This window comes from Haliotis rubra, unplaced genomic scaffold, assembly GCF_003918875.1.
Source record: "Haliotis rubra isolate DU_JTF1 unplaced genomic scaffold, ASM391887v1 Scf572, whole genome shotgun sequence".
Taxonomy (NCBI): Eukaryota; Metazoa; Mollusca; class Gastropoda; order Lepetellida; family Haliotidae; genus Haliotis; species Haliotis rubra.
Window position 1 is genome coordinate 539473 of NW_025767271.1, and position 26901 is coordinate 566373.

The window sequence follows — 26901 nt, forward strand, 5'->3', positions numbered from 1 at the left end:
TCTCTTTCACGATATGTTGTCTGTTTCACTTCAGCTGTTAAGTTGGAAGGGTGCCTTTCTTATGGCGGTAACGTCTGGCCGGCGGGTAGGCCATATCCATGCGATGTCAGCGGATCCTGCTCTGACTGTCTTTCACAAAGACAGAGTCAGTATTTGGTTGCCAGACTCTTACCGTCCTAAGATCGCAGGCGCCTTTCACATAACTGCGCCTATTGAACTGCAAGCTTTCACTCAGCCTCCATCGTCCGGTACCTCACTTCGACGCACTCACATCTTAGATGTCCGTATGACTCTCAAGGCTTATATCAAACGAACGGCTGCTATCAGGAAAGATAAGCAGCTGTTCTGCTGTTATGGCGTTGGTAAGGCTGGTCTTCCGGCGAACAAGCAGTTCATATCTAGGTGGCTTGTCTCTGCCACTTGTAGGAGTTACACTCACAAAGGGTTAACTATTCTTGATGGGTTAATAGCTCATTCAGTTAGGGCAATGGCTACATCAAAGGCATATGCCGCGACACTGGCATCATATTGGTGGTGTTTTTTACCGATTTTATTGGCTCTAGCGTTGTTATACGCTCTATCCACTGTTTTTTCCTCCCTGCACCACGCTTCACTGGTTTGGGATTATGAATGGAATATTTAGGACTTGCCCATACATTCCTTCCCATATGGATGGTTGGGGGGGTGGGACTTACGTCCGTCATTATAACTTAGCCAGTAGCATATAAGCTAGGCTCCTTCGATCACGCCTTGCCACGCCCCCGCCTGATTGACATCAGCGGTCACGTGACTCGGTAAGTGTGTTTTTCTCTCTCTCTTGGCTTTGGCTGTGCCTTTGATTGAACTACAGGGTATGTTAGCCAGACAGAATACCGCTCCCGACTCGCCATCGTTGGGAGTCTGTCTTATGCTTATATGTACCCAAAGGAGGACTTCTTCTGAAAAAGAATTTTACAAACCTGTAGAGGTTATGAATTCTTTGAAGAAAGTGCTCCTTGGGGTACGGCCGCCCGCTTCCCCTCATTCTGTCTGACACGTTCAGCATTACGAGGTAAGCAGTCAGAGTTACCTGTTCTTGGCTGTAGGGGGCCCTGTCTAAACAACACAATTTTTTTGTTTGGTAAAATATTTTATTGAAATATTGTTACAACTGTCGTAGGTATTTTAAAATGGACATTTTAATGCTTATATGTACCCCAAGGAGGACTTTCTTCAAAGAATTCATAACCTCTACAGGTTTGTAAAAATGTATGTACACAGTAAGTGACTCTCCCTGCATGTCATGTACAGAATTGCTGACCCACCCCTTGTACATATGTACAAAATTGATGACTCCCCCTACCTCCCCAGAACAAAATGGGTGACCCCCCTCTTAAAACCATCATCACTCTCACCATCACACACCCACACCCACCACCACCCACACCCACCTCCCAGCCACAGTTCCTAGATAGAAAAGAGTTGAGTTGATGTTTGTGTATTGTAGGAGCTGCATCGCACCAACAGACAGATGCAGTCCCGATTGGTGGACCTCCTGAACCACGTGGCCACAGAGGAAGTTACAAGTAAGTCACTTGCCCTGCCCCAACTTGAACCCGAGTTTTGATAGGATCCTGACACTCTTTTGTTGGCTATAGGAAGCAGCTAACTTTTCAGGCTTGGGGACTTACATTTCGTTGTATCCTGATTTATTGGATATTGCTCATGATATCAACCCCTGGTTTGTCCTCCCACTGACAGAGTTATTCACAGGGTGCCTTCCAGGATTGGCCATTGGGGTTGTTTTCATTTTTCTGATGATATTGCAATAGTACTGCCACACAATTGCAATAGTATTGTGATAGTGTTAATAAAGTGAATATAGCACAGACATCAATTTAAAGTCGCCATTTTCTTCCCCGTTGCGTACTGAAACCAAAGGGAAGTAACTCTAATCCAAACTTCGTATGATATGTTATGCACAGCACCTTTGAATTTTTGTTAGTTTTCTGAATGCATAATGTATGTTCTAATTATAACTCATGTCTATTGGAACTAACAATTGTTATACATACTATTAACAATACCAAACAGTTGCAACATGTAGATAATTCAATATATCATTCCACTCAAGTGCAATGATCTATCTCAAACATTACTCACTACAGCATTAAACAAAACAAGAAAAAGTGAGAAAAGAATCTTTCACTGATGTATTTATTGTTTGCACTGTTGACAACACGCTGTTCCCTACAGATGAGCTGTTGAGAGTGAACGATGACATGAACAATGTGTTCCTCCGTTACGAGCGGTTTGAGAGGTACCGTACGGGACAAGCTGGTACCCCAGACCAGGCCCCAGCGGAGACGGTTCCCACGTCGGTAGCACCGGCAAGCAATGACCACCTGCCACCCTCATATGATCAGGTGTGTAAATCTCGGTCCGATACTTTGTGTTATTGTTGGGGGACATGTGTTCTTAGTCTGGCGGTCTTTTTAATGTTTGTATAACTTGTCATCTTGCTTGACCATCTATTATTGATGAAGGAACAGGACACAGAATTCACATCTGTATCTAGCATCAAACATTTGAACTCATTGCTGAGAATTCATTTCCATGATTACAGAATGTTGGACCAATCTGTAGCTCTGATCTGAAAACGGGTGAACAGAAACTGTATATGAAGTTGGACAAATATATGATGGTGCCCATGAACATGTTTATGTTTTAATGCCTGTCAATTGAGGAGGTTGTATTTCTCTGTAAATGTCCTCTTTCATATTAGGTAATTTGGGTTTTGTTTTTACACTTTGGGTGGTAATCTAAACTTGGGAGTGCCTTTTAGCCTGATTTGGTGTTTCATCATCCTGAATGACCTGATAGCTATATCCTGATAGCTGTACCATAGCTAGGGCTGAAAACCATTTACAGTTAACTGTCAGGTTACTCAGAAAATGCTACATGGGTTAGAACTATTCCTAGTTAAATTGCGTGGATGTATGCTTTCCTTTAGTGATCTCAGCGAAGCCATTTCACAGGCACATTGCATAAGGACACCCCAAATGAACATTGCAATAAGTTTTAATGAGTAGGCTCTGGGCCTCAGTTAAATTAGGTATGATACACATGCATGCTCAGCTTTCTAAATATCAAAACATTCACATGTTTATTTACGTAAAAAATCTTTTTTAGAAATCTTGCGAGTTAAAAAAGTAATTTAGATTGCAATATTTTATTTTAAAAGTTGGAATGAATTTATGCAACATTGCATTAAATTGACTCTTGTGTCGTCTACTGGCTGAACAATATATTTCAAGTGAACCATATAGAGTTATGTCCCTTAGAGCGCTCTTTACGAATATCCTACGCACAACTTTTGATTAAAACCAGTTCGGCAAACACTGACAACATCATGTTTGACAGTTTTCGATATAAGGAGCAATTGTTTACATTCCATATATGGCAAGTGTTTCTGTTTGGAAGTTTTTTGCCTCGAAGTTTCAATTATCGATTTCAGGCAAGTCGTAAGGGAAAATAAACCTTTTATTGCATCAATAGGAAGCTAAAGTGAGTGCATATGCCACCCAATATATAAAATATAGGCCAAAATATTGTCGAAAAAGTGTGACATTGTGCCTTTAAGATATGATTTCAGATGTGTTATTTACAATATTGGCTTGACTTCTTGATTTTACCATCGGTTACCTGGCAAGTATTAGTAGACATACAGGTACATGGTAGAAAAATAACCTTTGAGGTTTGCAATAGTTGTGTTTTTGCTCACGCTGTTTCTGATCAGAGAGTAAAACGCCATAGAATAACCAATAGTTTGGAATACTGGTCTCTTCCTGGCTGTAACCAAGTTTCCCAGCCTGAATCTTCAGATCTCTATGTTCCAATGATGTATGTACATGCCACTTATATACCAGGTTGTGTCGGCGCCAGAGCCTGTGGTAAGCAATCCCATGTATCTCGCTCCTCTCCTGCGTACATTCTTACCTCGTGTTGTAGCTGCTTGTTTTGTCATGTCATCAGTAGGGGGACACCACCGTCATAAGATATGTCCCAATTAGTCCATACATGGAGATAGTGGCATAGTTCCCAGTGGAACCATCAGTACCATTTCTATATTTATGTAAATGCTTTTCATGTAAAGCGTCCAACAGGAGCCTTATTGAACTCTGACGTGTATTTATAAATAGATGATAATGATGTTTGGGGGGTTTGACTTACCCTGCCTCAGTGGGTGTGTAGACGAAATACAAGCAGAAAGTTCAGAAGATGATGTAAATTTTTTAATTTCTTTTCATTGAGTATATATTTGATGTCACAAGAGCACCCCATTGGTTAAAGCGTCTACTCGTCACTGAAGACCCGGGTTCAATTCCCCACATGGGTTCAATGTGAGGAGGGGCGGTGGGGTAGCCTAATGGTTAAAGCGTTGGCTCGTCACGCCGAAGACCCGGGTTCGAATCCCCACATGGGCACAATGTGTTAAGCCCATTTCTGGTGTCCCCCGCCGTGATGTTGCTGGAATATTGCTAAAAGCGGCGTAAAACCAAACTCAGTCAGTCAGTCAATGTGAGGAGCCCATTTCTCGTGTCCCCACCGTGATATTGCTGGAATATTGCTTAAAGCGGCTTAAAACTTGACACACTCACTCACTCTGTGTAGAGTTGCTTCATTAGTATACGTCTGCATGAAAGCAGTCCTTGATTGTGGGTTTGAATCTTAGATTGAACCCCATTACGTTTCTAGGTTTGTCAGTACCATACTGGTATTCATGAGTTTCACCAATAATGTGCATTCCACCACTGACTTATCTGAACTGGGTGGTGATATAACACTGTATGACATGAGGAAATGATTGTGTGTTCAAGAAGTGTATACTGTGTGGTTTAAGGGCTTTTATACATTTCTGGTTTTGGCATTGTTGCTTCACTGGCTTGGATTCATATTCTCTTAGAAATATTTCATTAGAATATTCTGACATTTGCTTTTATCAATATGAATATTTAGTGCAGTATTTTAGAGGGAGCAGTTATTGGCTTGCCTGACATAAAATGGGCCTGGGTAAGTGTACGTCCCTGTCGGTCGTCCATCACCATGTCATCTGCCATGTCATCTGCCATGCCATACACTTGCTGCATGGGCTGTTGCTCATTCTGTCCATCACTGGTTCCCTGGCCTTCAGTTGGTGTATAAGGGATTGAGGAGGTCGAAGCTTCACAATGGATTTCTAAAACAATGAATATTTTGAATCAATGAAACTGACATTACATGAAGCCGTAAATGAATCTCCATAAAACCTTGAGTCATTTTAGCAAATTGTTGCATGATGAGGGGTCTGAGATTTGTAAACTGATCAAACTTGTGCTGGCTTGGTGGTTGATTGGATTTCATTGGACACCAGCATTGTGGATTTTTGCGGACAACACCAGTACCTGAATTGTCTGGTCAAGCTTGATTACTTACAGGCAGATCTCGTACAGCTGGACCATTGCTGAGTGCTGCCTGAAACAACAAACAAATAAACTGTGACATAAGTCAAATACTGTACACAAGATGTTAAACCCATCTCCCACAGTTTCCATGTTACATGCTGATATATAAACCCCTCAAATGATACTGATTGTTACTGAGAGTAGGGGAGCGTACATGTTACTCAGGCTAGTCATGTTTGTTTACAAATACTTATTCTGTATTTTGAAGTGTTTTTCTGACATATACACAGTGTACACACATATAACAGCACCCGTGAAGATCCAGGTTAGAATTTATCTTCAGCTACCCATGCTTGTCATAAGAGGGGACTAACGGGATTGGGTGGTCAGGCTCGCTGACTTGGTTGACACATGTCATCGTTTCCCAGTTGTGTAGATTGATACACATGCTGTTGATCACTGGATTGTCTGGTCCAGACTCAATTATTTATAGACCTCTGCCATATAGCTGGAATATTGCTGAGTGTGGAGTAAAACTAACCTCACTCACTCACTCATATATAGGAGAGCGGAAGGTCGCGGGTTCGATCCCCGATCGCGTCATACCAAAAGACGTTAAAATATGGTACTTGTTGGTCCCTGCCTGGCGCTCGGCATTAATGGGTACAACAAGGACTGGTCGGCTCGGAGTCAGTATAATGTGTCTGAGTGGGGTATTCATGCTTCACTGTGGCATGGTATCTCAGTGAGCTAGCACTATAAAACCAGCTTAAGTCTGGGCTAGTACAAGCAGCCGCACATACACATACACACACATGCACGTCGTCATATGAGCGAAATATTCTCGAGCACGACGTAAAACCCAATTTCACCTCACCTCACTCATATATAACAGTTGTGGCTTGGTGAAGGATGCGTGACTAGCTGTGTATAGCTATGTGTTGTGTACACTCCCTATTTTGATCATGCTAATATTTGCCTGGATGATGATCATGTGATAATATCAAAGTGTTGTCAGTGTCAGTAGTATATACATGCTTTGTGTAAAATGGTTGAAACTTGTGTGATAATGTAAAGTGTAAGAACTTGTTTAAAAGTGTATAATTTAGGTGACCTTTTCACGTAATCTAATGTTTATCTTCTATCATATATGAATCCTTTTATTCTTTGTGTTACCTATTAAGACAATGTGTGGTTCCTGTCTTCCCTTTCAACCCATATAAAACCTTATACATTCTCCATCTTCGACACTGCACAGGTGCTTTGTCTAGTTGTAATACCAATCAGGCATTTTGTAGATAGAACTCTCAGGTGCATTTGTTTACATTTTAAATCAAATGATTAATTTACATGTTTACTTTGAAATAACATTTTACTTCTAGTACAGAGTTTAAATATCGTATTAATAATTTTTGGTTATGAATCTTAATGTTGTAACCTGTAACATCTGTTTTGATAAAGAAAAATACAAATTGTAACTATTGCTTAATCAGTATTGTGAAGTCATGTTTATAACACCTCCTAGTTGGATATGCTGTAATATGTATGATTCACGTCTCAGTTGCACTCCAGTTTAAGTTAGTTGTAACAGTAAATACAGCATTATGTTCTGCCATATGTGAGTGATAAGCAGTTGAAGAATACTTAGTTATGTTGTCATGTGTATGGTGCACTGTGATAAAAGGGGTAAATTCTGTTTAGGTACCAAAGTTTGGCGAAATGAAACCTATGACTTAGTCAAACTGGCACTTATTGATTGTTGTTTAGTCAGATTCTTCAAAGCAGACATTACCCACTATTTTAAAGCGGCATGACAGAAATGTTTGGTCATGAGGCTTCGAATCTCAGTTCACCATGATTTTGGTTCTAGGTTTGTCAGCAATATACCTGCACTCACAGGTTTTACCTGCATCACCTTGGCTTTTCCTCCTGTATTAAGCTGACATGCTGTGATATAACTGGAGTACTGTTGAAAGAGGCATTTTACCAAGCTGACAGATTTGTGCTGATTATGATCATTGGTCTGCCAGCACCACCGCTTATGATTTTAACAAGTAACAATACATGCTTTGCTGAGTTCTACCAGCATGTAACATTACCGAGCATCTACATGCCTCTCGACTTTGACAGATCGTAACATTAACCAGCATCTACATGCCTCTCAACTTTGACAGATCGTAACATTAACCAGCATCTACATGCCTCTCGACTTTGACAGATCTTAACATTAACCAGCATCTGATTTGAATGATTTTGACATTGTAACAATTCTCTTGCAGGTTCAGGCCTCGAACAACCCGAACGTAGGAAACCTGATTGACTTGGGCGATGCCGGGCGGGCAGCCACCAGCGCCTCCGATGTCAATGTCCAGATGGCTGGCATGAGTATGTAACTCTTCACTGTCTTGTACCGGGAACGCTTATTGCCATCTGCTACATGTTGTCTCGTATGTCATGATACTGAACTATATGTCATCATCAATACTTCATTTTCACTCTGCATACACAAATTCCAAATTAATTTTAGTGCTCCTTTTTGTTTCCCAGGATTCTTAGAATTAGTCCCCAGCAATCTATGCATTTTGTATGAGGCGACCAAATGAATGAGTAGTCATTGTCTTGACCTGCTTAATTGATCATATCTGTCACTGGATTGTCTGGTCCAGACCCGATTATTAACTAGCTGCTGTCATGTAGCTGGAATATTGTTAAGTGCAGCATTGAACAGCAAACAGACTGTCTATTGTCATTTTCTAACAAACCAAGCTGGAAGCTAGATCCCATCATAAGAAATGCTGGACAACACATGCAGCATGTGCCAGAGCCTTGTTGTCATCATGAAGAATAGCTTGCTTAAGTTCCTAGATTATTAGTGCATTGCCTCCTTAGTTAGCTGACCTATAAACCTCTCATCATTAGGGGGTGGTTGTGGGGTAACCTAGTGGTTAAAGCACCGAAGACCCGGGTTCGATTCCCAACATGGGTACCATGTGTGAAGCCCATTTCTGGTGTACCCCCGCCATGGTATTGTGGGAATATTGTTAAAAGCGGTATAAAACTAAACTCACTCACTCATCATTAGGAGACAACAAAGTGGCAAAACTAAATCAAAAGTGGTAGAGGAATATTGTCAGGAATTTCACAGTGTGTTTTTGTATGATCCTGTCTTGCTCCCCAGTTCCATGTGTCCCTTGTGTTCCCCATCCTCTCATGGACCGCCTCCGTGGTGTAGTGATTAGAGCGTCCGCCCGGAGAACAGAAGGTCGCGGGTTCGATTCCCGACCGGAATACCAAGAGACGTTAAAATATGGTACTTGTTGGTCCCTGCCTGGCACTCGGCATTAATGGGTACAACAAGGACTGGTCGACTCGGAGTCAGTATAATGTGTCTGAGTGGGGTATTCATGCTTCACTGCGGCATGGTATCTCAGTGGGCTAGAACTATAAAACCATTTTAAGTCTGGGCTAGTACAAGCAGCCGCACATACACATACACATACACATACACATACACACACATACATACACATACACATACACATACACATACACATACACACGCATGCACGTCGTCATATGAGCGAAATATTCTCAAGCACGACGTTAAACCCAATATCACCTCACCTTACCCATCCTCTTACTGTAAGCTATGTTCCCTCTATCTACAGACATGGGCAGTAGCAGTGGTGCTCCTGCCACCAACACTGCGGCACCTGCCACCAACTCGGCCGCCTTCAGCGATGACTTCGACATGTTTGCTCAGTCTCGTCAGTCATTTGATGAGAACAAACAAGCACCCAGGTAATGTCATGTGAAGTGGAAAATTCGATACTAAATACTGCATTATTTGTATGTTACAATATCACCTGTGGTCATGCCTAGGAAAATGAGCTCCTTAGTACCCAATGCTTGTTGTATGAGCCAGTTAGTTAGGCTTTGTACCCGTGAAGGTCCATGCTTGTCGTAAGAGGCGACTAACGGGATCGGTTGGTCAGGCTCACTGACTTGGTTGACACATGTCATCGGTTCCCAATTGCGCAGACCGATGCTCATGCTGTTGATCACTGGATTGTCTGGTCCAGACTTGATTATTTACAGACCGCCGCCATATAGCTGGAATATTGCTGAGTGCAGCGTAAAACTAAACTCACTCACTCACATATACATGTATACACTTCTATGTAAGTGCAGTAAATGTGTGTTTAACCTTCATTTGCCCTGTCTGTAGTCACTTGGTTGTCTGACCAAAGCGGTGTTATATGACAGAATCATTATTGACTGCATGATGATGACTGACTTACAGTTCCGGGGCATACACCAACCAACAGGAGGACCAGGCAGGAGTAGGTCTCGGCCAGGCCGTGTCAGCCAAAACACAGCAGGAAATCCTTAATGTAGGTCCACATGTTGAGACCCTCTTCCTGGTCATGTACATAGCACGTGTCACTTGGACTCCTTGGATGTTATGACAGATTTAAGATTCAGACTTTCATCCTCCATGCGATGCATCTGTTAGAACTCACTTGTGTAATGTCAAGACTGTTAGAGCGCTTAAACACAACAGGAAATTCACTACTACAATACTTGGACTGAGGGTATATTGAGATGGATCTTTTGAAGAGTTCTCGAGACGGTTGGGTAGCCTAATGGTTAAAGCATCTGCTTGTCATGTTGAAGACCTGGGTTTGATTCCCCACATGGGTTCCATGTGTGAAGCCCATTTCTGGTGTCCCCTGTCATGATATTGTTTGAACATTGCTAAAAGTGATTAAAACTAAACTCACTCATACCTTATATCACTGATTAGTGTGGTTAAACTTGAATATTTAAAGGTGCTGTCATGTAGATGTAATGTTGCTTATTCGGGAGTTGAATAACAAGTCATCAGACACCTGTTTTGTTAGTTCGAGTATTTGAGCATGGACTGCTGTTTACTTCTGTCTGTCCAGCTAGGGTCCATGCAGGTAGCAAAAGTAATGTAAGTCCCCATGGTCCCTAATTTGGTGATCTACCTTCAGTTGTTGGTGATCTATAGCCAGTTTTTATATTGTATTGTCCAAGTAGTGCTATTAGTTTAACTTTCCACACTAGTTTTAGTTGTAATTGTGATATTCTAGTTGTTTTACTGTCCTTCGTAGACAGGTTTTTATCATATACATATATTCCATTTCAATGTCAAATATGTTCTCGTCACGATATGGCTGAGATATTGCCGATGTGCCGTTAAATATTAACTTACTCACTCACTCACTTACTTCTGTCTGCTTTACGCACAGCTGCAGGACAAGGAGACTGACTACGATGAGATGGAACAGTGGCTGGCCACTCAGAAACCACAGGTAAGACCATGGATGTCCTCCACCCTCCAGGTGTAGCTCCACAGGCTACTGGGTTGACACAGAGTACTGGGGGACAGTGATGTTACGTGGGTCAAATACAGTCACACTCCATTGTGTTGAGGTAGAAGGGACATGTGTAAAGGTTTGACAGGACTGCAGACTGATGACTAGAGAGGCAATAAACAGGGACCAAGTTTGGCACAACTGTAGTTGACTGTAATTAGTTAGTGTACAGTGGTGCCACCATTTTGACATGTCCTCTGACCCGTGAACATCTGGTTAAAATTGATCTTCAGTAACCCATACTTGTCGTAAGAGGCGATTAACGGGATCGGGTGGTCAGGCTCGCTGGCTTGGTTGACACATGTCATCGGTTCCCAATTGCGCAGATCAATGATCATGCTGTTGATCACTGGATTGTCTGGTCCAGACTCGATTATTTACATGTTATAAATGCAAGGAACCTTATGGAATCTGGGGCATGGCACATTCCTTGTACACCTTGGTTATGGAAACGGACAACAACATTTGATGTTAATACAAGGGACCTCTAGGAGCTGTGGAGGCCCCATGTACATTGTGTTAGAATATTGGTCATGGCACGTAGTGCTGGCTTTATTGCAAGGCACCTCAGATATTGTGGAGCAGCATAGACCCCTTAGTGCCTTAGTGCGTCAGTTTAACATGAATACCATGCTAAAACAGCATACTGTTCAGAGCAAACTAGTCCTTTGTTATCCCATTAGGTTTGAGAGCTAGACAGTTTACAATATATACCATCTTGTTACATCTGTGTTGCCAATGTTGTGTTCCAGATAAGATTGGGATACACAGGTTCATGGGGCAGTGGGTAGCCAAGTGGTCAAAGCGTTCACTTGTCATGCCGAAACCTGGGTTCATTTCCCCACATGGGTACAATTAGTTAAGCCCATTTCTGGTGTCCCCCGCCTTGATATTGCTGGAATATTGCTAAAAGCGGTGTCAAGCTAAACTCACTCACTCACCTAGATTCAATGTGTTCATGTCAAACTGTACCGAACATATTGTGTTACAGGGCGCCGGAGGGGTCACAGACCCAGTTTCCAGTTCAGGTGAGATTGGACAATCTCTTGTCATAGTTCAGTAATTTATCTCAGCTCATCTTCATGTTTATTCTAATGAAAGATTGATTTGTTTATTGGTAGACATATTTATCTCTTGTCTCACATTGCTGAAAATAGATAAATGAATTGTGTATGTTTTACCTTCAAGTGCATGCAGGTGTGCTTTTGTCTATTTCCAATAATGCTTCTATAATTTCCCAAATCACGCATACAGAATCTTGACTTAACATTTGTCACTATTTCTACATAAATTTGTTTGGTGACAAAAATAGCACTAACAATAAAAAGTATGTTTAAATGTAGACTCGTTTGATAGCATACTCATGATACAGTGCTCATTTATCTGTCCATATCCATTATCGTTCTAATATCTGACTTTGTTTCTATACAGACGACAGAGAGTATTCTGGGTTGAGCCCTGGTACAATATTTGTCAATGTTTCGCTTAATCTTATTTCTTTCTTACAAAGCTGGTATATACTTTCACTGACCTTTCTTCACCTCTAACCTGTGTTTGGTTAGACAACTGCTCTAAAATATTTTGTTTTCTTTTTTAAAAAAAGGTGCATTTTATTTTGTAGATATCTCTGGATAACAGTTTACAAATTTCACAATTCAAATTTAGCTTTATTACGCTACACTGTAACACACTGCAAAATATACAGTGATAAATGCTTATAAGACCCAGCAACATCTAGAATATTTAACATGTTATATTTGGAATTACACTTTCTCAGTAAAGTACCAATTCTAGTTCTTTCGTTGGCTGAGTCCCATCCGGGATTCGAACCCACACTCTCAGAGTCAGGCACCTTATCGCCAGCACACATTCGACCACTTTCTAAATAGGATTGTGTATTCATCGAGAATATTGTGGAAAGTTTTCCAGATGTTGTTCTTTGGTGTGTAGTTGGTGTGGGGACTTTTTAACATTGCTAAATGTATGGCGTAATACTCGGTGCTCATATAATGGCTGAAGGTTAAATGTCAACATTCTGTTAACCTCTGGAGACATTCTTGTTGTTTTGGTTCCATAGTTGTCGGTTCTTCTGTCTTATATATATACTGGATTACTATAGTAAGTATACTTAAAGGGATACAATGTTCATTTTGTTTTATATACATTGCATTACTTTCGTCAAAGGAAATTTTGTTTGATATACACTGGATTAGTATGGTTAGTATTGCCACAGGGACAGTCTTTCATATTTTGCATATATATTGGATTGGTACAATGACGCTAATGCGGGTAAAGTCCTTGGAGCCTATTATCTCCCTTTGTTTCATATTTGTGAATTGTCTCCCTTATCTCCTTGCTTTCTCTGAACAGAGGCCATATACAGACATATGTATGTGGTCTCTGCTCTGCATCAGCAGTTGTCAACTTGGAGAGCCTACAACAGTTTGTACCTCATATATTATAACTGTCTTTCTGTATGACAGAAACAAAATGTCAAGATCCATATTTATCTTATGTTGTAAATTATGATGCAGCTAATATTGAATAATTGAAACGATATGACTCTATAAGTATAAGCTATAGGTCTACCTCTAGTTTACTGAGCATCAAATGACATTTATCTGATTCTTGTTAGCATTGTCTTATGTACTAGATAGACACTGGTGCAGAATGGGTCCCTTGTATCTGATGCTTGTTGTAAGAACTGACCACTGAATATTTGTTGGATATAATATGTGACCTGGATGTCTTACATGTCATAGTGTTGCTTACTGGTATAAAACATAACTCACTCACTGAACATTTTTTTGATGTTATGGACCAGTGTAGCTTGAAATGATCATACCCACAGACTACAATAGCTTATTAGATTTTCATAAAAAGTGTGCCTCATCCTTTTTTAAGATATTATTGCATTATATAAGGCCTCTCTTGACAGTAAGTGCTGAAGCTTGTAAAGCCTGTAAAACAGGAATGTTTTGTGACATTGTGTGTACTTATTGCATCAGTGAAACAGACATTTAAATATTTCCTTTCCTTTATCTTGAGAAATAACATGATGTGAGGAAAGTTGGTAAATTAACTAAAAAAGTAATCTGTTATCAGTTGTAATGTCCCTGTCCTCCACCATATAGGACCTTGACAAAAGGCTGATATATTGGTTGATGTGGAGTTTACTAGTGTTGGGAATTGGTAGAAATCTCAAAATTAATGTTTGGTTCATTACCAACGAGCAATCATCGAAAAAAATTGGTTAGCATCATTTTTCAGGTTTTCCTATTCAAGTTGTTATTGCAGATAAGTGTAAAGAAAAATCTTGTTGTTCTCTGTTTTTTTTGTGTGTTTTATATAGAAACTGCGCAAATTGCATTGGCGAATTTCACATCCAGTGTAAAATGGTGCAACTTGCTACTTTAAAGTGATGACTATTATATCATGAAGTTCAGAACATAAAGTTCCCAGTATCTTCAAGAAATATTCGGGGTGGTGGGGTAGCCTAGTGGTTAAAGCGTTGGCTCGTCACGCTGAAGCCCCGGGTTCGAATCCCCACTTGGGCACAATGTGTGAAGCCCATTTCTGGTGTACCCCGCCGTGATGTTGCTGGAATATTGCTAAAAGCGGCGTAAAGCAAAACTCAGTCAGTCAGTCAGTCAGTCAAGAAATATTCAGTCATGACTTTTCAGCAAGTCAAGTGAGTTTTGTAGGAATTAAACACGTTGTCAGGCCCTGACAACTTCTAAGATATATCCTTCGTCAAGTATTTCAAACACCAAAGCAGTAGTTGCAGAATCGTTTGTGTTCGATTATGAGAAAATGTGATCAATTGCTTGGTCGCTTGGTCACTGCGACCAATCTTTGATTATTTCAATCAGTTGGAACACCACTAGAGTTTACCCACCACTTTGGCATGTCTTGTCTTGTGACTCGGCATGAAGGAAACGGTGGCAGATCAAGCTACCATAGCAGCTGTCTATCCAACTGACCCCAGGTCAGCAGCTGGAGGTTGTCTTGCTATGTTAGAACAGCTGACACACTAACACTGGCAGTAACAGATTGGGGACCTGAGCAGGCCCAGAATAATCTATGCTTGTTTAAGTTACACATTTCTGTCGCTGAAACATCTTACACGCTTGGAGCAGCACAGAAAACAGATGCATTTCAAGAAGAATTATGCTTAGTGTAAATGATAAAAGAATACTCTGTAGTAGAATTGGCTATCATGATTTCCAGGCTATTACCACATTAATCTCATTAAACTCTGAGCTTTGTGCTTACTTTTGTTGTACAAAGATATGAGGACATCCCATTTCAGGTCACGTCACAACCTTTCATCTGACCATTAAGAGCAACACTTACCGAATCAGGAAAGTGACTGTTGAAAAATAACTTGTTTGAGTGGCATTTTTAGAAGTTGAGACGTACAATATGGAACAAGTTTTTATGGATAACAACTTCTTTATTTCGTGAGTGCGATGTTTCGATACAGATTCTTGTACCGTTGTCAAGAATCTGTATCGAAACGTCGCACTCACGAAATAAAGAAGTTGTTATCCATAAAAACTTGTTCCATATTGTTGAAAGATACTCGCTAATGATGCAAGCAGTTATATGCTGAACGTCTGATCCATCTCTGGTTTCAGTGAGATAAACGTTTGAAGCATTTTTGACTTTGCATTGCCACAGGGAAATGCCGCCATACCAACTTGGCCATCGTGTAAACATGGCAGAATGTTCTTTGTTCATTTTTCAAATTTTGAATCATGAACTTCATCAAAGTATCTTCAAATCGTTGTTTGGAATTGAAATCACTAGGTTGAAACTAATGCTTCAGAAAGCTGCTTTCTGATTAGCTAATCTTCATTGGCCAGCCAAATATCATGAAGGTCACTTGACTTGACTTGTAATGGGATTTGCCCAGATCTCTGTTGAAGCAGTAGTGACCACAAAGATCTGAGTGAGATTGATTTCCACATGCCCTGCTCACATGTGGCTTCTCTAGAACACCTAAATTGCACAACTTACATGATATATATACCTACTTATATTAATATATATTTACTTATGTTACCGCACTAACAATGCTAACAGATGGCACCTGCTTTAACAAAAGCAACTTGCACAATGTTAGGGAAGCAGAACTGATGATGAAGATGTATGATGTGTTTATAGAATCAGTCGTTGAAGAAAATGATAAATTGTTCATCCTTGTCCTTATCATGCTTAGGATTGTCAGTTTATTAAGTATGAGTTTTCATTAATGTCAGTGATGTATTTTCTCTGTGGATGCCTCCAGATGATGATAGTTAGTTAGCATATAGTGGCAAAGGCATTAAAAGCTTCCAGTTCAACTGACAACATGGGTGCAGTTAATGCATTAGCCTGAAACAAAACAACAAACAAACGATTTTGATCCTTGATTTAGCTGGAATATTGCTGACTGCAATGATAAGCACCACTCACTCACTCCCAATCACCAAACGTTTTAAACCAAGATGTCAGTCATTTCCTCCTTGTTATTTGGAGGCAGACCAGACCTTTGTGTGTTGTCATGTTGTCTAAATATGACACAGTCTGGCGTGCAGTGTGTGTGTGGATGGACATAATTCTCTTTTCAGATTTGTCACACATAAAGAAATTTATGTGTGTTCAAATCTTGGTTCTCCACAATAATGTTTCTAGGTTAATCAGCCCAGTACCTGTGTTGCTGGTTAACCAAAGTGGTAAATGTTGGTGACCTGCTTCACAGCGGCATTCACAGAGCTGACATGGTTGTGACACTGGAATATTATTATTATTGGATATTTATATAGCACACATATCCATGCAACTAGTGCATGGTCAAGGCGCTGTTTTTTTTTACCTCGATAAGAGGATGTCAATCTCAACGGCACATCGTATTATAAATCTCAACTTCCTGGGGAGTATACAACTCTTGTAGCCACCAGGCGCACCGAGTTATTGTGGCTTTCTCATCCTAACGAGGTACTGTGCATAGCAGAATTAAACCTAACTTAATCTTACTTACTGGTTTGATGTGTGACTAGATACTGATGAAAAAAGGGTGATTAGATGCCAGTCTGATAGTTGACTAGATACTAGATGCTGATTGGATAGATCTTTATTGGATAGTTGACTAGATTTATCAGATGTCTGCCTAGATTTTGAATCATTTTCTTGGCACTGAAAGGCAAGAAAAGTTGTACAAGATTTTATAAAGTGATATCTTATCAGATGCATAATGGTGTCCCTGTCCCACAGAGTGGTTTGTGTGCTGTGACCTTGAGGCTAACATTAAGATATTTTCATAGACAGGGCTTTGATGATAATGCTAAGATCCTTTTGATCCTTTTCATAGACAGGGCTTTGATGATAATGCTAAGATCCTTTTGAGGGACAAGGCTTTCAGGTTAGCACTTACGTTATTTTGAGGAACAGAGACTTCTAGTAAGTGCTGTGATCAGTTTCATGGACAGGTTCTTAAAGGTTAATGCTAAGATCATTTTGAGAGACATTTCCTTGAAGTTAGTGCAGCTATTACTTTGAGGACCAGGCCTGAAAGTTAGTGGCAAGTTTTGCTTGATGGGGATCTGAGGTAGATCATAGAATACATTGTGAGGTGGGCCCCAGAGCTTAGGCTTCACATGTCGGCTGACTTCACATACTTCATGGAACTGAGGTAGATCATAGAATACATTGTGAGGTGGGTCCCAGAGAGTAGGCTTCACATGTCGGCTGACTTCACAGACTTCATGGAACTGAGGTAGATCATAGAATACATTGTGAGGTGGGTCCCAGAGAGTAGGCTTCACATGTCGGGCTGACTTCACAGACTTCATGGAACTGAGGTAGATCATAGAATACATTGTGAGGTGGGCCCCAGAGCTTAGGCTTCACATGTCGGCTGACTTCACAGACTTCATGGAACTGAGGTAGATCATAGAATACATTGTGAGGTGGGTCCCAGAGAGTAGGCTTCACATGTCGGCTGACTTCACATACTTCATGGAACTGAGGTAGATCATAGAATACATTGTGAGGTGGGTCCCAGAGAGTAGGCTTCACATGTCGGCTGACTTCACAGACTTCATGGAACTGAGGTAGATCATAGAATACATTGTGAGGTGGGCCCCAGAGCTTAGGCTTCACATGTCGGCAGACTTCACAGACTTCATGGAACTGAGGTAGATCATAGAATACATTGTGAGGTGGGCCCCAGAGCGTAGGCTTCACATGTCGGCAGACTTCACAGACTTCATGGAACTGAGGTAGATCATAGAATACATTGTGAGGTGGGTCCCAGAGCGTAGGCTTCACATGTCGGCAGACATCACAGACTTCATGGAACTGAGGTAGATCATAGAATACATTGTGAGGTGGGTCCCAGAGAGTAGGCTTCACATGTCGGCTGACTTCACAGACTTCATGGAACTGAGGTAGATCATAGAATACATTGTGAGGTGGGCCCCAGAGCTTAGGCTTCACATGTCGGCTGACTTCACAGACTTCATGGAACTGAGGTAGATCATAGAATACATTGTGAGGTGGGCCCCAGAGCGTAGGCTTCACATGTCGGCAGACATCACAGACTTCATGGAACTGAGGTAGATCATAGAATACATTGTGAGGTGGGTCCCAGAGAGTAGGCTTCACATGTCGGCAGACTTCACAGACTTCATGGAACTGAGGTAGATCATAGAATACATTGTGAGGTGGGTCCCAGAGAGTAGGCTTCACATGTCGGCTGACTTCACAGACTTCATGGAACTGAGGTAGATCATAGAATACATTGTGAGGTGGGCCCCAGAGCTTAGGCTTCACATGTCGGCAGACTTCACAGACTTCATGGAACTGAGGTAGATCATAGAATACATTGTGAGGTGGGTCCCAGAGAGTAGGCTTCACATGTCGGCAGACTTCACAGACTTCATGGAACTGAGGTAGATCATAGAATACATTGTGAGGTGGGTCCCAGAGCTTAGGCTTCACATGTCGGCTGACTACACAGACTTCATGGAACTGAGGTAGATCATAGAATACATTGTGAGGTGGGTCCCAGAGCGTAGGCTTCACATGTCGGCAGACTTCACAGACTTCATGGAACTGAGGTAGATCATAGAATACATTGTGAGGTGGGTCCCAGAGCGTAGGCTTCACATGTCGGCAGACTTCACAGACTTCGTGGAACTGAGGTAGATCATAGAATACATTGTGAGGTGGGTCCCAGAGAGTAGGCTTATCATGTCGGCAGACTTCACAGACTTCATGTTCTGATGTTGTGTTGCTTCTTCATATGTCAGAACACACTGTCTTCACCAAAATGCTTAGTGTTTAGTTGTATCTTTACACAGGTCTGACACCAAAAGACATGTAACTATTTGATTGTTCTTCAGTTTGTAACAGTTTACATGTAAGCACTTTCTGTGTCCATATAGTTTTGTCACTGTGCACTATGATAGAAACAAATATCAAACAAAGTTAGTTGCAAGTTATATTCCATGTCTGTTATTAAAATGCATTAGTTATGTGGATAAAACTTAATTTATAAGAATAGTAGTCGTGTTTTTGACAATACATTTGAGCCTCTCTTGTCAGAAGTTTTGTGAACTATTGCCCAGAAATGTACATGACTGAAATACTGGAGGTAAAGCGTCATAATTCAGAATTTACTTTAATTTTTTAATTAAAGCTATAAAGAGTTCTTACTTTTGTTTGATAATGTTTGTCTACTTTAACTCTGTAAGGAATCCTGGTCCTTACAGAATGTATTTTGAAAGCTAAAGCATGTCATTATTGTAAATCTATTTTCTATTCTTGCTATCTTTGTAAGATGTTTTTGGTTTTGTTAACCATTTTGTCAGTGAATTCTAAGTGTATATTCATCATTTGTTCCTGTTTTAGTGTGGTGTTAAGTATAAACCTTGTGACAACTGTTTTGTGTAAATTTGAGACAAATGAAGCAAATCTTTAACCAGGGAGTAAAAGAGAATTCATGACTGAAATTTGTTTTGGGTCAACCTCTATCATTGTCAGAGTCTGAAATATTTTGAAAGTATGTTACAATAAAATTCTGACTTTCAGAGAAAATTGTAACATCATTCATGGTGATACATCTCAGTAAAAACATTTTACAAGACTAGCAAGAGTAATGATCATTTTATTGTTTAAATCATGATTTAATAATAATAGTAATAAACTTCCAATAAATTTATTCGTGTTTGTGTTCAGTGATGAGGTATTTACCATTAGGTTCACATATGTAGCATAAGTTTTATCAGTTACAGGTGTTAAGTTATTGTTTGTTTTTGAATGAACTTCACCACGTAAATGTTTATTTCAGACTTTGACAAGTTCCTTGCGGACCGAGCCTCTGCAGCGACGGATGTGCCGAGCATCTCCGCAGCTACTGGTCAGCAACAGTCCCGTGCTGCTCCCAGGAGTAATCGACAGTTGCAGAAAGAAGAGGAGGACAACCCATTGTTTGCTTTATGAAGTCACAGCTTTGTCCGTCACCGTTAACATGTACCTTGGTTGGTCACGACACTGAATCAGACACAAATGTTTAGGTCATTTAAGAAACTAACTGCTAGACGTCTAACCTCTTTGGATGCTGTGAATCTCCTGTATTGTTGGTCTGTAGCCCAACAGTTAATGCATCCACTTGCCATGCACTCAAGACCATGTTCTATTCTTTGTAAGTCATTTTGCAATACCGGAACCTACTTTTTGACAGTACTTGTGAGCCAATTAGCTAAGATGGTATGAAATCCTCATCAGATCATGCTTTGATATTGCTGATAGTTCCAAAAATGTTTTCTTCTAAAATAAATTTTGTACTATTTTGAGGAAATGGTGACAAAAGGATTAAGACTTGTGGTCTAGGTGTTACACTTGAACAAAGAACCTTAGTGTATGTAGTTTGTAGATTTGTAAAATGTGAAATTTATTTTGACATACTAAGTATGTCAGACATAAGGACACCACACAGTCTAGTGGATAATGAGCACATCTGTTGAAAGAATGTTTCCATTGTGTTGTGGTTGTTGATGGGAGGTGTTTGCATTGTTACGTGTTGACATCAACATGGCGATAAAATTGTACTGCATACAGAATATTTTTTATGCCAGAATCTGAATTGACCATAGTTAGGATCAAGAGCTGAATTACTAAATCAGAATATATCTGATTTTAAACATTGTGTAAATTTATGTGTTAAGTATGATATTGATGAGTTCAGATAGTTTACGCGTGTAAATATTGAAGTCTGCATTCTTTAAAAACCTGCGATTTCTTGTTGTGGTATCTATCTTGTATGGTATGGTATGTGTATTTGACTAACACAACTCCCCCCTTGTTTAAGCTGTTGTCATTATCATTCAGCTTGTCACAAAATGAAATAATTAAGTTGTTATTTTTATCTCATCACAATGATGTGTTTTTGGTATGTTACACAGTAATGTCAAGACACTCTGTCACAAGCGCGCTACAGTTCTTTGAATTGAGGTTTGACAGCTGAGAAAGCCTCGATATTCAACCTTTGACATATTTCACAATGTGTGAAATGCATTTCTGGTGTCCCGCGCCGTGATATTGCTGGAATATTCCTAAAAGCAGCGTAAAACCCAACTCACTCACTTACTATCGAGAAAATCAATGCCTCTGGTTTTGTTCTGTTTCATCGTACATGTCATATTTTAACTCTTTTTCTATTTTATTCATACTAACAGCTGGTAATGCTGGTTAAGGGATTACATTGGAAAGCAGATGTTGACAATTTAGGGAGAACACAATAATATTTTTGACACTACTTGTAAAGAATGAACTCATATGATACAGAATGATTTGAACAGTGCCACAAATATTCACTGATTCAGCTTCAGGTTTAATGGCACAACTTGCCCCACAGCTATCCCGAGTAATGGCACTGCAGATACAATGTTCAACTGACTGGTTGAAAGCTTGGTTTGGTGGATCTGCTGTAAATTACCCTGGGAGTTGAAGTTGGTTAATGCATGATCTAACTAAATTCTGTTTTATCATCACAACCATCCGATGAGAGGATCTATCATTCACATACTTTTCAATGCAGTATGAGTCACATGCACTATCTTTGTCATAGTCTTTGCAAACTAGTTTAGGTACATCTTATGACATGGGTAAACAGGGGACTATGAGTTATGTCCCTTACACCCGTCAAGACCTTCTGGTTGTTGGATCAAATCTAAGATTCCAATAATTCTGAGCCTGTTTCTGTCAGTGGTACGCCATTATATTAATGAGTGTGGCCATTTAGAACCAGGTGTACTTGGTAAACATCCGCTGGCTTTCAAAGGTATCAGACAGATGACATACAAATTTCCTTACTAGAAAGGTTATCAGCAATTGATATCTATGAAACAATACAATTGTGCAGATCAATGCTCATGCTGTTGATCACTGGATTGTCAGGTCCAGACTCGATTATTTACAGACAGCCGCCATATGGCTGGAATATTGCTGAGTGGCGGCTTAAAACTAAACTCACTCACTATGAAACAATATGACTATCTTGAAGACACTTGTACTTTGAAAATCTGTATATATATACCTAAACCACCAAAATGCTGGAACTGTTACCTTGCCAAATAGTTCTTTGGTAGATTTTCCACAAATTGAAGTTAGAAATATTTTTATAGACTATTGTAGATGGGCAGGAATATTCTTCTTATATTTTCAAGGTAGCCAATAATCTACAACTGTTCATGAAATGAGTTTGAAAATTTTCCTTTGTTTATGTAATAATAGGACAGTATAGTACACATTGAAATATTGAAAATATTTTTTTATTTTTTCGTTAAACTATTGTTTAGTTTTGGCTTTGTTGCAATATATTTGACTGTCCTGGTGCTTTTGGAGGGGTTATTCTTTTGACAAGGATTTATTTTATGTAACAAGTAACATATCTGGAATTTTTTTGAAATTTTTCTTGAATCAATTTGGAAATTTCTATTCTGACCATCTTTTCTATTTGTGCATATTGTGATCATTCAGGCAGATAGCAGTCTTCAGATTCTCACCTTTTGATAGTGTTGAGATATTCTGTTACCATTTGGTAATTTAATATGGCCTAACCAGCCTATGTTATCTGAATCAGATACACTTAGAGTTTATAGGGAAAACAGCCTGGCAAATTATGATTGGTTCACCCAAAATAAACATGGATACCAGGTATTTACAAAAGGGGTAAAGGTCCTGTCCTACCATTAGCATCTGCCACTCAAACATTATGTAATAATTCAAGCTTCTGTTATTTAAATATATCATTAAATATGTTTGTTTTAATCTTTTTTCCCCATATGAATACAGGTTTTAATCGATATTGAATTGGCCATGCTTTCACATATGCCTTTACCTGCCCACATGGCTTTGGGCTGCAAAGCATGAAACTAGAGTTGCTATTCGCTCATACGTAATGTATAACGTTAAATAAGTCTTGGCTGATCTTATATACAAGCTGTACCTTATCTTGCTCAAGGTAACAATCGTGTATTGCAGGAATTAACTGACAGTGTATTACTTTGATTATTTTGTTGTGTTATTCTGTTAATTATGTAGTTGCAGTTAGTATTTTAACTATCAAGAAATAAGTATTTCACCTTTTTATACATATAACATTTGTTATACATAATGTATTTTTGAGTAGTTTTGTGCATGTGAAATTATTTATGAACGCTCTTGTTATGGACTTGATCTCACTTACTTGGAAGCTTCTAATGTTGTAACTGTTGCTGATGCAGAGCTGTCTGTATGCCTGTAACAAATTATTAAGAATATTTCATCACTACCTGCTATACTTCGAAACACTGTTGGGGCAGTGGGGTAGCTTAGTGGTTAAAGCGTTTGCTCGTCACACCGAAGACCCGGGTTCGATTCCCCACATGGGTACAATGTGTGAAGCCCATTTCTGGTGACCCAGCCGTGATATTGCTGGAATATTGCTAAAAGCGGCATAAAACTAAACTCACTCACTTACTCAAAACACTGCCTCACATAGTAGCTTTGTCCTCAAGTACCTGGGGATAAAGAAAATTACTTATGTGTTCGTTTACGTCTATGCGGAACAAAGAAGGAATCATGGATATTTTTAGAGATGCTTTTTAGTAATTATGTGCTCAGTCTCAGCTGCCAAAAATATCTCCCAAGTATTCACGGTCCCTAATTTTACTCAGTCTGCCTAGTTGTACCAAATATCCATGATTGATCTGAATCGGTCGACAGTTACTGTGTACATGTCTTAAAGTTTGTGTAAAGCAAAAGAAGACAGGAAAGTATAGAATTCCCACTGCTTTCAAAATTTACACATATTTTAAATATGAGGATGAGTACTAACTAATTGATTTACTATGGCCAAGCATTCCAGAGAGCATTAGGATGGTTTGGTTGTCAACTTCAGAAGAGATAGGATACTCCTCAGCTTCTAAATGCCAATCAAACAGATCAGCTGAGAAGAGTTATCATGTCCTATTTTTAGGGAAGAGTATTGCCAGTTACATTTGTCTTACAGTTTATAGCAAAATGCAGTGACTATTGTTACCAAATGGGTTTCACAGGTATGACGTGGTACATTCATATGACATGGTATGACTGAAATACTGTTCAAACCTGGTATAGACCAAACCCACTTACTTACGACTGACAGTAATCATTATATATCAGCAATATTGTATTCTCTCTTTAGATTTGACTTGTATTGTAGATTCTGTAGGAGTATGAGGAACAGATTTACATCACTGTACTTACTCGTTGCTTTGTTACCACCTGAATTTACCTCCTCCCCCTCTCATACATGCATGCATACGCAACACCACAAGTAGCAACACCCACAGAGCAACACAACACAACACCACACAGAGCAACACACACACAAGAGCAAAAGACACACAACACACACACAGCACACACAACACACACACCACACACAGCACCACACACACAACACACAAAACACCACACACAGCAACACACACAACACCACACAGAGCACACACACACACCACACAGCACCACACACAGCACCACACAGAGCACACACGCACACCACACAGAGTAACACACAAAAACACCACACAGAGCAACACACACACAACACACACACAGCACACACACAACACCACACAGAGCAACACACAACACACACAAAACACCACACAGCAACACACACAACACCACACACAACACACACAGGCACACACACACAACACACAAAACACCACAGAGCAACACACACTCACACCACACCACACAGAGCAACACACACACACACCCCACACAGACACACACACAACACCACACAGAGCACACACACACAACACCACACAGAACAACACATGCTCACACAGCACCACACACACACACACACCACACAGAGCAACACATGCTCACACAACACCACAGAGCACCACACACAACATCACACAAGCAACAAGAAGAACAACACACACACACACACACACAGAGATATAGTCACTCACAGAAACACAGACACAGACAGACAAGACAGAGACTATTAGCTGACCATCCTTCTGTGGCCACAGAACATGGTCTTCACCACTATACCCTGAATTGTATCCATAATGTATGGTAGTTGTTGCTTCTGCAAATCATTGGTAAATTTAATAAGGAAATAAGCCTTTGTTTATTTACTTTGAATTTTTGTAGATTTAATATATTACGGTTCATATTTTGAGATTCAATATTGTCATTTTGGACCAAATGTATTTCAAATGACCGGATATTAGATTTCATTTTAGCATGAGCACTGGGGCTTCTGTTTCAGATGAGTCACTGTATTTCCTCAGTAAGTTTAAGTTTGCATACCATTGCCACAGATTCGATTGGATAACTTGCTTTCCCATGAATCCCCAGAGGTACTTTCTGATTGATATTATCCTGACTGTTCCACCAGTTTGTCAATATTTACCTGGGCTACTACTGACCCTGGGAAGTATGATGTTTTATGCATGTATATTTCAGAGCATGTATAACCTTGGTGGTATGTGTACAGTTACCATGGAAACAGCTGCCATGTTGTGTACAGTTCTCCTTTGTTTTGATGCTTTCTTCTGACGATACATAACAAGTATTTTTTACGTTGGAAAAGAATCGCTTCGATGATTTTCGAGTCAGTTGTGTATATTTAAGCAGGATTTGTTTTGCAAATGTATACATATTTCATGTAAATTGCACTTAAATTGTATGGTAAAATATTGACAAATGACAATTTGTAAAATAAAGTACAAACTTGTGAATAAGAAATGGTCTTTTCATTTTTTGATGTCAGTTATCATTATATCTAGTGGTTAAAGCATTTGCTCATGTCGCAGGCCCAGGTTCGATTCCCCACATGTGTACTATGTGTGTAGCCCATTTCTAGTGTTCCCCATGGTAATATTGATGGAATATTGGTAAAAGCAGCGCACAGAGGTCACAAATCAGATGAAAATACACAATGTTGGTGGTGGAAAGTATAGCTTATGTTATATATTTGAGTAAACTTTCATAGTAAAGTACCAATTCTAGTACCAACCAAAAGGTTGAATCCCATGCAGGAATTTGAACTTAGACTCTCAGAGTCAGACACCAAATCACCAGCACACAAAGTCAGCAATCTAACCCACTCAAGACACCATGTTCCAAAGTACTCATTCATTTTGTGAGGCGGTGGGGTAGTCTAGTGGTTAAAGCGCTGGCTCGTCACGCAGAAGAGTGGGGGTTCGAATCCCCACATGGCATACAATGAGTGAAAATCATTTCTGGTGTGGGGTAGCCTGATATTGCTGGAATATTGCTCAAAGCGCGTAAAACCAAACTCAGTCCCCACATGGGCAGTCATTCATTTTGTACATGACATGCAGTGGGTCACCGTGATTGTGCTGGAATATTGAGTAAAAGGGTCCTAAAACATTGTGCATGCTTCAGCCATAAAAATCACCATCTCCTCCCCCTTGCAATAGATTATGAATGATCCCTTAGAAATAGTTGATAGCATTTAACCCAGTAAGTGGTCAAACGGAACATTAATTGCTTTCCAAACAGAAGGA

General features: G+C 40.0%; 1 protein-coding gene across 5 annotated transcripts in view; it reads left to right on the top strand.

The window, feature by feature from the left end:
- Positions 1-24283, top strand: part of LOC124254486 (target of Myb protein 1-like) — a 55155-nt gene extending 30872 nt beyond the window's left edge. For 2 of the 5 annotated variants that reach the window (XM_046688293.1, XM_046688296.1), the window contains 10 exons: positions 1487-1565; positions 2236-2405; positions 3909-3932; positions 7703-7808; positions 9092-9224; positions 9727-9817; positions 10700-10762; positions 11817-11853; positions 12257-12286; positions 20163-24283. In XM_046688293.1, the coding sequence (XP_046544249.1) occupies positions 1487-1565; positions 2236-2405; positions 3909-3932; positions 7703-7808; positions 9092-9224; positions 9727-9817; positions 10700-10762; positions 11817-11853; positions 12257-12286; positions 20163-20314 (885 nt within the window). In that variant the 3' untranslated portion in view covers positions 20315-24283. The remainder of the gene's footprint in view (positions 1-1486; positions 1566-2235; positions 2406-3908; positions 3933-7702; positions 7809-9091; positions 9225-9726; positions 9818-10699; positions 10763-11816; positions 11854-12256; positions 12287-20162) is intronic. The other 3 variants (XM_046688295.1, XM_046688294.1, XM_046688297.1) reach the window with 3 other exon arrangements.
- Positions 24284-26901: the final 2618 nt, after the last annotated feature.